Source organism: Colias eurytheme, chromosome 8, assembly GCF_061535395.1.
Source record: "Colias eurytheme isolate Ceu_HAF_F1 chromosome 8, ilColEury1 Martin Lab GWU primary, whole genome shotgun sequence".
In the NCBI taxonomy this organism is placed as follows: domain Eukaryota; kingdom Metazoa; phylum Arthropoda; class Insecta; order Lepidoptera; family Pieridae; genus Colias; species Colias eurytheme.
The window spans coordinates 9,992,641-10,007,388 of NC_142987.1; the positions used below are offsets into that span (position 1 = coordinate 9,992,641).

Below are 14,748 nucleotides of genomic sequence, written 5' to 3' on the forward strand. Positions count from 1 at the left end.
TCAAGCTAGAACTGTACTGCGCAGTATAGTTATACATATAGGACCTTTAGTGCTCGGAAAAACAATTCCAGGTACCATAAAATATAGAGCTGTTGAAAAAATTAATCTACTGCGTTTGTGACTCGACTATGCTTTGATAAATGTTTTTTAAGTTTTATTAAAAAAAATCAGTCATTATTTCAAAAGGAGGAAAAGCTAAAACGTAATTTTTATACTCATTTAAAAATAATTTATGTCACGAATTTAAATTCCAAAGCAATTTTCCATAAAAAATATTTAACCTCAATAAGTAAAAACCTGATCGCTAGCAAGCTGGAATCGTAAAATGAATTTCCACCTGTCGTTGTAAAATGATCGATGGTACGATTTCACGATAATTATTATTTGTTATAAACTTATAATTCACACGTAAAGTTTTAAATGAACTATTTTTATTTACTTGAAAACCAAACGAAACATCAAAATAGCAATGGATCGTGTTATTAGATTTATTGGTTTAAGATCCTTACTTTGTTGTGAAGAATTTAAAATTCATACGTGTTGAATTAAAACAATCAATATTCGTTTCTAAAACCTGCTATAAAATATAATTTATATACGGAAAAACAACTAACACATGTATAAGAAATTCCATTAAAGGTTTTCCCATTATTCTAATAAATATTAATTATTATGTTTTCCTTCATGTTGATGGTCTTGAAACTTTGAAAGTACCAAAAATAATTGCGTTCTTGTGTGTAACTGTTAAATACCTTTGTAGAAAGTAATATGTATTTCTAATTGTCCATTCCTTTTATAGTGCACTAGAGGTCCGCCCCGGCTTCGCCCGTGGTACATATTTCGCAATAAAAGGTAGCCTATGTCCTTTCTCGGGGATCAAAATATCTCCATACCAAATTTCATGCAAATTGGTTCAGTAGTTTAGGCGTGATTGAGTAACAGACAGACAGAGTTACTTTCGCATTTATAATATTAGTATGGATTAATCCAAGTTATAAACTATTGCGTTATAGAATCGCCAACATGAACATACCTCTAAACATTTAATTTAACATGTTACGTCCAAATCTACCAAATAAATATGAACAACTCGACACTGACGGAATAAAGAACAAAGCAAATTAGCTTTTCATTCATTTATTCATTCATTCCTTGTACAAGACGTCTTACTTACGACTAATCAGCTCGATTGCAATACTCACACGAAATAGATAACATCGCAGCGGATGTAACAGCTATCGTATGAAAAGCAAAAACCAGCCAATTATATGCTAATCAGAGTTTCACAATTACGATAAATTGCGCGTCGACCAGCTTTTATAGCTTCATGAATTTTACAAGCGTTTTTTTTTTCAATTCGCCTTGTGAGTTGTGCGTTTATGAACGTTAGACATGCGATACGGTAAATTTTTTGCTGAAAAGTCGATTTGTTGACTTTTCCTAATTTATATTTATCTAGTGCAGGTACCTACTAGGTATAAGATACCTATGGAACTTAATATTATGTGTAAGGCAGTGTTTGCCGGTGAAACCATTTTAATAAAAAAAAATGTATGCGTGCACTAGAGTACACACGTAAGAAGTGAAACTTCTTTATGACCTTAAAAATGTCACGAGTATGGCGTAACGCAAAAATGTAACGTGTACGGCGTAACGCAAAAATGTCACGCGTACGGCGTAACGCAAAAATGTTACACTAAATTTTTGTCCAACCCCGATAAAGAAGTTTCACTTCAAAAATAATTATCATCGGTTTTGTGTACATAAAGACAATATCCACGACTCAAACCATGACCACCCCCTGCGACCCTCAAACGCTTGCAATAAAAACACATTATTACTTTTTTTTAATCTTTTCTAGTTCCTTTCTTCTCTATGCCAACTAGAATAAGGTTGACTTTCAACTACTAGGGTCGCATAAACTCAAGGAGCGCGGTTATTGTTAAAGCGTGACGCATTTATAGATAACGTTTAAAGGAAAACGATCGTTATGTATCTGTAATAAAGATCATTATTGCTTGATACGATAACAAAGAAGTGAAACCGCAGCGAGTGGTCGACAACTGGGGGCACATGACAGAAATATGAATTATTTTTGATTTATTAACACTAGTCGCACAATTAATTGTCGACAACTTGAGGGTGTCGAAATAAATGTAAACAGCGCTGGTGAAAGACACCTATCCCAAACAATAATTACCACGTTAGTTAATTGTTTTTTGCGAATCTATTTCTGATACATAATATACAATTTTATGTCAAATTTAGTAAAAACAGTAAATCAATGCTATCCTAATTCCTAATACATAGGAAGATTCATAGGAAAAAAATATTATTTTTTTGTTTATTTAATACTTAACTGAATGGTACATATTTCGCAATAAAAGGTAGCCTATGTTCTTTCTCAGGGTCTAAAGATTGTCTGTGGCAAATTTCATCAAAATCAGTCCAGTAGTTTATGCGTGAAAACCATACATACATACATACATAATTACAAACCTTTCCTCTTATAATATTAGTATAGATAAAATCCGTCAATAACTTATTTATTAATAAACGTCTAACTTCATAGATCTGCCTAATTAACTACGCTGTATGACCAAAATCATACAACAAGGATAAATAAATATAATATGTACCTAATATGTAATTGAACCTGTTGTTTTCCGGGCGTTGTGGTTTTTCTTAGAAATATAACGAGTTAATGAACAAATATTATCGTGTAGGTATACGAGCTTTGGAAAAACACTATTTATAACTACAATTGTGGGTTCTATTAGACTATAAGATACTAAGTGAAACCCGCGGCGTCACTCGTATGGTACCCGGCTGTCTATGTGCTAATCTAGTCTATATTTGTACCAAGTTCCAAACACATTCGATCAGCTGTTTATGCTTGACAGAGTAACAAACATTCGCGTTTATTATATTAGCAGGATAAAATAGTACTTATAGTTTCTAGGAAATTTAACATTTCAACCAAGCTAGTATCAATTTGATTTCACCAAGATGTTCGCATTATCAAATAAGGATTTATCTAGGTGACTGAAAGCTGAATCAGAGGACCTCAATTTGATCAGAATTCTTCCTCTAAAGTTATATATAAATTTTAAAGAGAATTTGTAAATATCACAGGTAAATATCATACATTTTTGATTTTAATATCAATTTATTCGATTCGTTCATATGACATTAATTGTTCTTTGAATTATTAGGATCAATTATTATAATCAGGATTACGGTCTACATACTTTTAAAGTACGGTTAGTATAGCATTTAAAACTAAATGAATAAACGTTCATGTTTTATCATTACACTAATATACCAGATAAACATAACATAGATAGAGATGACTAACATAGTAGACAGGCCGATGGCAGAGTATTTCTAATCACGTCGCGGCAATTCGGGGCCAGCCGCCCGTCACAAGCATTTGGCGTGCTTCCCGGCGGAGATTAGGGCTGGCTATTTCGAGATAACGTAATTAACAATATTTATTTATTATCGGTGGATATTTGTTTCACATTTTACGTAAAAATATTGAGCGAAAACATCCAAACAATTTGAATTCTAAAAGGCGTCGCGCGGTTTCAGTAAACAATAAATAGGGGATATTTGAAACTACTTAGGTACCTACATAAACCATCGGTTTGGTTACGTATACGTTAATAATGATTAGTCATGTATGGTATAATGCTCAATTTTACTTTTTTAAATAATTAAAGAGAAAAAGGACATATACTATCTGGCTCTGCTAAAGAGCTAGAGGAAAAATATTAATTATTTTAAGAACAAAATTTGTCTCATGAAGTAAACAAACTGCATATTATTTTCTTCTCCTATTTTATACGGATTCCACTTAGCACGTCAGGAATTATTAAAATGCTTTTAAATAGAAACTACTATCAATTTTGATAATGTGTGAACCCTATGCAGTAAAAGCATATCCAAACCCTACAAGAAATTCTCCCTCTCTCGCGTGTCGCGACCCTCGGCCTGTACGGACCGAGGGATGTCTCCACGGTACCTACGATACATTGCTGAGTTCCTGGTGAATTCTCTCATTTTGCAAACAATGAATCGAACTTGACTAGGCATTATATTATTTTTTGCTAGGTGAACAAAACAAAAGCAAGCTAGCTGCACTTAACATTATTATAATATTAAAATATCATGTCCATAATCGGTAATCCGTATTAGGTATAATTTATAATTTATATTTTTACTTGAATGTGTTAATTATGTTCGTTCAAAATTTCAAATACTTGTTGTAGAAAAGAGCTATGAAACTATGTATTAAATAAGAAACTTTTTTATCACCAAATTCCTTCCCTTTCTGGTTCTGATCAACATTTTTAAACCAATTTCTTAAAGGTATTGTAAATAATAAATAATTAAATATCTATAAACGAGACTAAGTAGTAAGTACAGTTTAACCAATTTCTTTTGGTCATAAATTCCTTTCATTTGTAAACGGTCTCTGTAATCTGTATACCTACATAATTTTTTTTATTTTTATAAGTAACTAGTGTTTAGTAATTGGACACACTTGTCATGTTACATTATTCTACAAAAAATTGCATTGCAACTTCATTATATTTGAATCAAATCAAACACACATATCTTTATGATGCCCTGGTGTTTTTTTGTGTAACCTTCTTACTTTTTTTTGTATTAAAAATTATTTTTTTGACTGACCACCTTGCCTTGCCGCCTAACAATTTTATTCTATAGTCAATCCTAACATGAGAGTGTCAGGAGAACATTATAAGAAATTTTATTTACTTTGCAGAATTTTTATTTTTTTAGGATTTTATTATAAAATATTAAAAATATTAAATAATGTAGTCATGTTAAAATAGTCTATAATTTCTTAGCGTTAAATCAGTGATGCGGGCTGCGTCACAGCGGACGCGACGATTCTATTTGAATTTACGTTACGCTTCACTACGATAACCACGCAACACGTTGTTGTTGCTATTCTAGGATGGCGACGATATTTAACTGCCCTAGATTAAAACTTGAAAATAAAACCGAGCTGCTGATAGAAAAGTAAGCTCGGAAACTTCTTAACTACGCTTGTACTTCATCTAACTTGAGTAAGAACTTTTAGTAGTTAGTAGTTACACTAAAACTTTTTCTAAAAGCTTTTGCGGAAAACTAGTCTATTTGGAAAATCCTAGGGGCTCTAGTGTCGTTTGGCGTCGGATAAACCCTTTTCTTCAGCGCGCGTGATACTAGGCTGACAACAGTCCACAGGAGGTGTGTTTAAGTATCTACGCGTACTAGTGTAAGTGCGAGCGACAGGCTCTTACGTTAGGAATGCCAAAGATAAAACAGTAGAGATATAGCTTGCGTTGAAGGTCAACTGATATGTACGCCGCAGAGCAGAAAAACACAGAGTAAACGTTATATCGGCAATTTATATATTTTGCTGTTCGAATAAAACGGTGCATTGAAATAATTTTATCGAACATGCTTAAAATACACACATTAATAATTCTGGTTAATATATTTGATACTTGTCAATTAATTTTACAATTAAATTCAATTAGCTTAGCATTCAATTCATTTTAATAAAACAAATATTAAAATGAATTATGAAAAAATTTAAATGTTTCAATTTTCTTATTAGCTTTAACTGCTAAAGTATTGCTAGATTTCAAACAAAATATACAAAACTGTTTATTTATTGCTCTATGCACGTACGGAGAATGAATGAGAGATATGTATATGCAAGACAGAGAAAGCGATACCAGCACGTGGCTTCGCGTCGTAATTGTTATTTTGCCTCCGCGCGCCGCTGTCGCTCCGGTATTACGTCTTTGTGGGAATTTTGTTTCGTAAGAAGTGAACTGAGCCGCTTTATTTTTTTGTTCTTTCGTAATAATTATTAATTTTATAATTGTTTGAAATGATTTATTTAATAAAGTTCTATTTCTTAATTGTTTATGATAATCACTACATAGTATAAAACAAAGTCGCATTCTCTGTCCCTATTTCCCTATGTCCCTATGTCCCTTTGTACGCTTAGATCTTTGAAACTACGCAACGGATTTTGATGCGGTTTTTTTTAATAGATAGAGTGATTCAAGAGGAAGGTTTATATGTATAATAACATCCATTAAATAGTGGAGAAGTACTGTTATTTTTGAGGTTTCTAATGTGATGTCGTAAAGAATTACATTTCTTCCGCTTACATTTCTTCCGCTTCCGCAAACGCAGGCTGAACCCTACGAGTTTTATCAAAATAATGTACTAAGTATTGTACACATTGAAAAGGTCTACAGAAAAGTCCGCGATGGCATATGTCTATCTCTTATGGATAACCCACAATAACTTTTTTTTGTCATTTACTTTTTACGACAAATAATGGCTAATTTTCGAAGCGATTTTAACCAATACAGCATTAATCCTTAACCAATTAAATACCTTGAATACATTGTTCATTTAATATAGATCTATATGGCCCTTTACACCGTATGATTTAAGTAAATATTTTCGAAGATATTACAGATTTAAAAATTGCGGGACGTACCGTTTGCGGCGGTACCGGCCGACCGGGCCGCTATGTTTTTATAATGTAGTGTATTTAGTATCAGCATTGCACCCGTGCGAAGCCGGGGCGGGTCGCTAGTTTATTATAATATAACGACTATAATAAATTGCCTTTATTGCATGCACTATTGTATTATTTTTTCACGAGAATCGACTAATCTCTAAATTAGGTAGTCGTAAAAAAACTTAGTTTTTTGTTCCTATAAAAAATACGAAATAGATGGTACCTACCTAAACTTACCATTCAAACTCTTTAAATTTATCAAGACTGTATCCCAGCTGACTAGATGTATCGAAGCCACCGCCAAACTTAAGGTATTACTACCTATTATGTTATTAATAAATAATAAGTAATTTTTACACTAGTTTATACCTAAGCTAAGTATTTAAAGTCAATATAATTTTCGATACCCATGAAGTTTTTACATAGTTTCAATTTAACTTATTCCATGAAGGTAGAAGTTTGAACAATATTATGAAACTAATCCAACTTTTAAAATTCAAATGCTAAGGCCACAGTATTACAATATTATTTCTAAGGCCATTCTCTCACAGGCGATTCAAGTATCCTGCAAGTCTCGGAGCCTGTGCGTATCGTAATGGGAGAATGGCCTGAGCTTCTCGAAATCTTTGAGTTTGTCTTTTCCACTCGTAGGTAGGTATAATAGGTATTTGCCGTAAGCAGAAAATAAAGAAAATTGAGATTAGTTTCATTTATTTATGTATGTTACACGGTACCTACACCCTACCTACTAGCTACCTTTTACCTAAGCATTTATCGCGTTTTTATTTTGACGAAATTTTGAAAAAAGATGAGGTAACCTTGGAAAATATAACATCGGTAGGTAGGTAGGTACTTTTTTAAGTGAAACTTCTTTAGGCGCGTTGAGAGTAAAATTTCAAGGTGCCTACGTCATTGCAATGCCGTTACCTCATGGAGTAAGGCGACGACTGGTATCTTTGAATATTGCCAAAGAAGTTTCACTTCTGACGGCACGGCACACACGCTGCTTTTTTGTCTCACCAAACGATGAGTCGATGTGATGTAGGAGATTCAAATATTTACCCACTTACGATTGTCGCGCAATAACGTTAAGTGCAAGCGAAGAAGCGGGCGGAAAGCTATAGTAGGTAGGTACTAATTGATAGAAATTTACCTTTCTAATACAAATTACAAAGTACCTATGTAGTTTAATACATATTTCGGTTTGCGGAATCATCTTTCCGATTTGAAACATTTCCCGGCTTTAGCCGTTCGTTGTAAAGTGCAAATAAACATCGTAAAAATACCGAATATTTTGTGAGAATAAATAAATTAAAGAAGTCTCGTATGTTACCTAAGGGCCCTTAGTAGGTGAAAAAGGCAAAATGGACTGTTTTCTATGCTATAACTGATAATAAATTCCTATTTACCTTCTCGATTTCGTGATTGTTTTAGACTTAGAAAATATGTAGGTACTAAATATTTTCATTCACTTTTTGATAAAAATGTGAATGGCGCTTACGATTTTTAGTTTCGAGCACGTTGATTCCATAAACGCGGACCCCCTCACCAAGGGGTGAGGTAAGGACCTCAGGCCCGAATAGCTGAATTTTCGCTGACCGCCTAACCCCCCTTAAGTTATAGGTTACCTACTTAAAAAATACCTACAAAACCACGTAAGTTTCAGCTTAAGTAACTTATGAATACCTACCTAATTTTCCTTATATTTTAAGTTATATATACCTAAAGTCTAAACCTTACCTAACCTAAACCATCAATGTAGGTACCTACCTTTTTTGTCTCTCGATGTTAGTCAGAAGGGTTGCTACATCTTAATCATACCGAATGCTTATTAGGTACAATTTAACGGTTTCACATTGATAGGCAATCCGCAATATTAATTTGGCGAAAAATAATTCGTTAAATTGTAAGCAATATCTACTTCAGTATTTTACGGATCACAATCTTATACCTACATATTACAATATCGCAAGTCGCAAGTTACGGTATTTATAAGTTTACGGTTAGGTATTTTATTTATTTACCTAGGAAAGAAGAGCTTTTACCGCCCTAAAAACGAAGAAAAAACAATTTATCATAAATTTTATTTTTATTTATAAATTAAAAAACCCCTTTCAAAATATTGCGGAAAGTGCGGAGAGTAAAATATGTATACCTATCTACATATATCACGTAGACGTATCTTATTTTATTTCGAAAGAATTTGCATAATTTGTTCCGATTCGCAACACAAAATGTACACACATCTCGTGTGTGTAACACAAGCAGTTTCACGTGGATTCGCTGTGATAACCCTACCTACGTAGATATAATTTAAAACCAAGCCTTTCCTCCTAGGTATGTTAAACCAAATAAAATCTATCTAGGTGCCTCCATAACAATAATTTTGCTTGAATACCTAGATGTTCAGTAGCTTTTGAATCTCCTTAAACAAAAAACACATTGAACAAAAACGATAGGTAAATCTCTAGATTTGTATGAATAGGTACGCAAAAGATGATTTTGATACGACGAATCTTACATTCACATTACGATAACGTTGATTTCAGTTAAATGTATATAATACCTACGTTGATTTTCCTTGTAATCGATGTTTCATCACGATTCACGATACATGCTGTAGAATACAGATTAGAAACCACTTTATTATAATATTGATTAAAAACAACAATCTTTCCCCAATCATGTGTCATGTAATTTGTAAACGAAGTAATCACGTTGATCGCTGCCGTAATAATATAATATGCAAACGCACGATGACAAAATATATGATGCGAATATCATCAAAATTCAGCCGTATGAAATGTTTTAATCATGACAAAATTCGTATTTATCGTAAACTCATTACGTAATGATCAAGTAAAACATTGCATTGTTTTCATTGCAGATACAGCGCAGGCGGCCATGACGGTGGGCGTGGCCAACGTGTTGTGCGACGACCGCCCCGCCCCGCTGGCGTGGCCTACCCCGGCGCCCGCGCCCGCCGCGCCCCTCTGGCAGTACCCAGGTAACACCTCCCACTGACTCATGCTCGCCTGGTAACTACGCGCCAACTACATTGTGAGAGCGCCGTTTTAGCGATACCGGTCGCTCAGCGATTTTAAATACACCTCCTGCGGCGTCATGCCACTTTAGTAGCGGCATTGCAACTGAGATCGTTTTGACGTGTACAGACGGGCATTTGTTTTTTTATCACGTCATTTTCTAGATACGGTTGCCACTCTCGCTGCGATACTTTACTCGACTAAAATATTTTTTATTAATAAAATAAATGTCTTTTACATACATATTTATTTCCTATGTATAAATTATATTATGACATTTAAAAATGATGTAACGTACCTACATATTATGTAATGCCGATATTACAAAAACATCAATAAATAGTGATGTGATCAAACGGTACAAATAATCTCAACATCGACCCAATTTATTTTTTTATTTTTTGCCCAACACTCGATCCCGTTTATTACGGCCACCGGTTTCTTTCATCGCAAACGTTTTATTGTTTTTCGTTTCGTTTTGTTTCGTAATCAACTAGCGCGCGCCCGCGGTTTTATTCACGTGGAAGGCGACTGCTTCATTATGGCCTTTTTTATTTTTGCGCTAAGTGCAATTACGCTTTTAATAGCCGTATTGAATTTCTAGGTTTGATTTTAGGTACTTTTGTCATGATACGGGTTAAAAGTTGAAAATCAATTAATTTTAGGCAATAGGTACTTAATTTGTAATCAATCTTTTATAATTCTACAATTATTTATCTAAAATGTTGGACTTAATGCTGATAAGGAAACAATAAGTACCTATTAAAAATTTTACGCTAACCAGATTATCCCCTAACAAGAAGTGAACAACGCAAAAAAAAGCGTACAATTCAGAAAATACGTCCAGATTTAAAATGTTTGGTTCAATAGTTGTTACAATGTAAACAAGTACAATACGTAATAAAAGTATAACAAAACAATTGAAACGGCAATGTATGATACGAATTACGATAGACTATTGTAAACAATTACACAGTCAATACTCACATTTATTCAAATTGTTATACCTACAGTTTATTTATCAAAAACACATGTTGACACTGAAAACTGGGAAAGTAATAATAATTTAAAATATATAATAAATTGATTCTTATTAAATCGTTCACGTTTACTTTTAAAAAGGAGCTTCATTTCCAGTTTTACAATAAAAATGTGCGTCTTGTCAAACATTTATGACAGTAATTACACTTAACGCTAATAACCAAGAGTGGTTTTGTTTGAAAATAATATGTTTCATGCTGTTTACATTATTTTGTATTCAATAAAAAGTGTTTAATAACACATGTATCTGATGTTATACGAGTGTATTTTGTAGAACAAAAATTGTTTTTAACATCAAAGCCCATCGCCCTAGCAACCGCCAAATCGCTTCCCACACGAAGCGGAACTCGTGTCACTCTCAACACATAAATTATCCATCATCCGAAAAACAAACAAAAAAAGCATCGTAAAAACTCATTTATCGATAACCACAGTTGAATGTAGCCAGCCCTAAATATTTTAGCCGCCCACTTGGCGCCACCCCTTTCTTACGTCTCGACCAATCAGAGACGAGCGCGGGAAGAAGGCAGGCTTTGATTGGTGCCCGCCTCTACCAATTTTAGTGTTGTATTAGTTTTTTTCGTAATGGCGATTATTATCGTTAGTGCTTACGGATCGGAATTTGACACCTCACGCGATCCTAACACAGTTGCTATAGCGTGTCAGAATAAAAAAAAATGATTTATTTTTCTATTCAAACCGTTCTCATGTTATGCTCGTAAAATACAAAGTTAAAATTAATTCGCTGTGGTCTTAATGAAGGGTGGAATATAAAATATCCACTTAAAAACTGCTTCCACATTACACCTTAATTATATAGAATGTTATCTTTTTTCTACTCTTGTAGTTAATTAATGGTTAATTCATAATTGTTTACAAGTTATTTGTATGATTAATATCACAGTGATCAAAATAACAGAAAGACATTATTTTTACAAATAGGTTACCTAACTTAACTAACTCACTTACATTTGTTTATGAATCCAATCATCTCTTAATTAGATTGGATAAGCAAGGTTAACAATAGTCCTTGATAGAAGGCATTCTAAATGATAATTACGTTGAAATGTATTATCCTACTGCAGAATTTCTTTTTGAATCTTCAAAATACATAATATGTCGTTCATTTAAAGTGGTCTTCATTCGATCTTTGTTTAATCGGTTGCCAGGAACCGAGTTTCTTGTGATAAAACCTTTTACGTAATAGATACCTACCTAGATCTTCACCAAATTGAGCGTGTTAAATTCTTACCTGGCTAGTACTTACCTATAGGTATGATAAAATTGATGTGCCTAATCTTCATTTGCTTAGGTATAACAAGATGATTTTTACCACTGAACCGTCTTCAAATCAGATAAAATATGAAATTAATTGATCTCTAATTTTGCATTCATACAAATGCACAAAATAATAGATAAATAAGTATGTAATTCTAGTAAGGTGCTATTTAAAAAATACCTAGATACTACAGAAGTAGGTATCTAATGGGTAGGTAGTCGATGCACCACGGGCGATGCCGGGTCCGCTAGTTTATACTAATTATAATTTAATCCATACTAATATTATAAATGCGTAAGTAACTCTGTCTGTCTGTCTGTTACTCAATCACGCCTAAACTACTGAACCAATTTGCATGAAATTTGGTATGGAGATATTTTGATACCCGAGAAAGGACATAGGCTACCTTTTATTGCGAAATATGTACCACGGGCGAAGCCGGGGCGGACCTCTAGTTTGGGTATAAATCTATAAATTTATATATTTAATTTACGGAATCATCCCTCGTTCCTTGTAACTAACATGCAATTTTTTTAACAGTTACCTATACCTATCTATCTTGAAGATATAGATAGAAATAAATAAAGCTATGTAACAAATGATCGTACTAATTTCGCCCATATATGGCAGCACTGACCTTAAACCTAGTAAAGCAATTAGTCTAGTCTAGCTTTTTGCTGTCTAATGCATAGGTAATTATAAATACTTAAGTTAAAAAAACTGATACCTGAAACGTTCGTTTTTTTCTATTCATGGATACAGGCTTCATATTAATTTTAAATTAAGTAATTTATTTATAAAAACATAGCTTTGTACCTAACTATAAAATAAAAATATAAAAAATTTTTTTGTTTGTTTGTAACACGCTAACTCCGCAAATACCTAGGTACAAACGATGATTTTCATTGCTTACTTTTTCTTGTGTAAAACATGTTTTAGCTTTAAGGTAGGGTAAAGGAAACTAGAAATTAAATCGAATAATTGATTTATCGAATTAACCTTAACTATATTTTTTGTAACCTTCTTTGTAAGAACCTATGAGTAAATAATCTATACATATAGGTAATAAATCTGTAGAAGGGTCAATTCTGTACATTGAAAATATTGAAAAAAAAAAATAAATAGCAGGGGGTGTTACTGGATCGATACCAAACCCAAATATGTGATTAAAAATTTTTTTGTCTGTCTGTCTGTCTGTATGTGAAGGCATCACGTGAAAACTAACGGTTCGATTTCGATGAAACTTGGTATAAATATACCTTATTATCCTGGGCGTAAAATAGGATACTTTTTATCCCGTAAAAATACTTAGGAAAAAATAAATCTTAACTTTTCTTAATTTTTCAAAATAAATAAAAGTTCATTTATTTGCCTTCACAACTTAAAACTATTACAAAGGAACTCAATATGTAAACGTGTAACATTTTCGTTGTGAAGGACTAGTGTCTGAAATAGGTCTGTGAAAGACCTGTAGTACAGATCTAGTGATCTGTAAATTGTAAATTTAAAAATGTAAATTTAAAAGTGCTGGGCTAGTGCCCTCGCGGATAGCACTTTTAAATTTTTAATAACTCAGGCCCCGGAATCACAGACACAATAGAAAATCTATTGTGTCGTGGACCGATCGGGCCGTTCGGGGTTAAATACACTTAAGTAGGTACCGATAGTTTCAATACCGTGAAATATACCAACACTGCCCACTTTTTTGGTATAATTTTAATTTTTGCAAATTTTTAACCTAGAGGAGTCAGTTTGTCTACTTCTAAATCAAAATTAATTTATTTCAAGCATAGGAATTTGTTTCAAGTAGGTAGATATACCTACAAGAACAACAAAGTAAATATTATTTAAGAAACAGAATGCATCGTAATTTATCGCTTTTTCCAAACATTCCCATGCGTTTTAACTCTAATCGGAATAAAATAAATAATTTATCTGGTTTTAGTTGAAACAATGGATCGCATTTGAATTGAACACCGGAACCTTTTTGTTTTAACCGAACTTTTGTCTCTTTCTAACATGTGTTTGGTTTGATGTTGTCTCTATTTATTTAGTTCATTATGGATAGATTTCCGCCCGCGGCTTCGCCCGCGTTTTTAAAGAAAAACCCGAATAGTTCCCGTACCTGTAGGATTCCCGGGATAAAAAGTAGCCTATGCTTACTCTAGGTCTTGAGCTACGTACATACAAAAGTTCATTGTATCAGTTCAGTAGTTTTTACGTGAAAGATTAACAAACATCCATCTATCCATCCCCAAGTCGTAAGTCGTAAAAAAAAATAAGTACCTATCTACTTATTATGGTTTACCTACAGTTTACACCAAAAATAAATTTACATTTTTTTTTATTGCTTTTTAAAATTGTCAAAAATATAAATCCTTTGTTAGGTAGGTACATCTGTTTTGTAAGTACCTACGTAGGTGCTTACTTACAAATTAATAAGCAATTGTGAGATTACCTACCTATTAACTTTTTTCAATTTGGTAAATTTGACACTTACCTCTTCAAGTCATGTTCCAATGAATAACAATAACACAACAATATTGTGTTACAAATTACAATATTGTATTCACTGAAAAGTGTTTCATATTGGTTGAGATGGTTGTTAATCACCCCAATAGATGGCGTGCGGTGTGTCCCTAAGACACATAAACTGAAAGAATAGAATAAATTCGATTGCTCTGGCGGGTCACGAGTGGCTGAATTGGTCAGGCATCCGCCCCGGAATCGCGCGAAAGGATGCAGGTTCGAGTCCCGCCTCGTGATCGAATTTTTTATATTCTTTATAAATTAAATTTTGAACTTCCACTTCTTACTATACA

At 33.2% G+C, this 14,748-nt stretch overlaps 1 protein-coding gene across 1 annotated transcript in view; it reads left to right on the forward strand.

Annotated features, from left to right (window-relative positions):
- The window catches only part of wge (BAH domain and coiled-coil containing protein winged eye), a 90,078-nt gene that overhangs the window by 65,745 nt on the left and 9,585 nt on the right, over positions 1-14,748 (forward strand). The window contains exon 8 of the mRNA XM_090104926.1: positions 9,450-9,569. Coding sequence (XP_089961052.1) covers positions 9,450-9,569 — 120 coding nt within the window. The remainder of the gene's footprint in view (positions 1-9,449; positions 9,570-14,748) is intronic.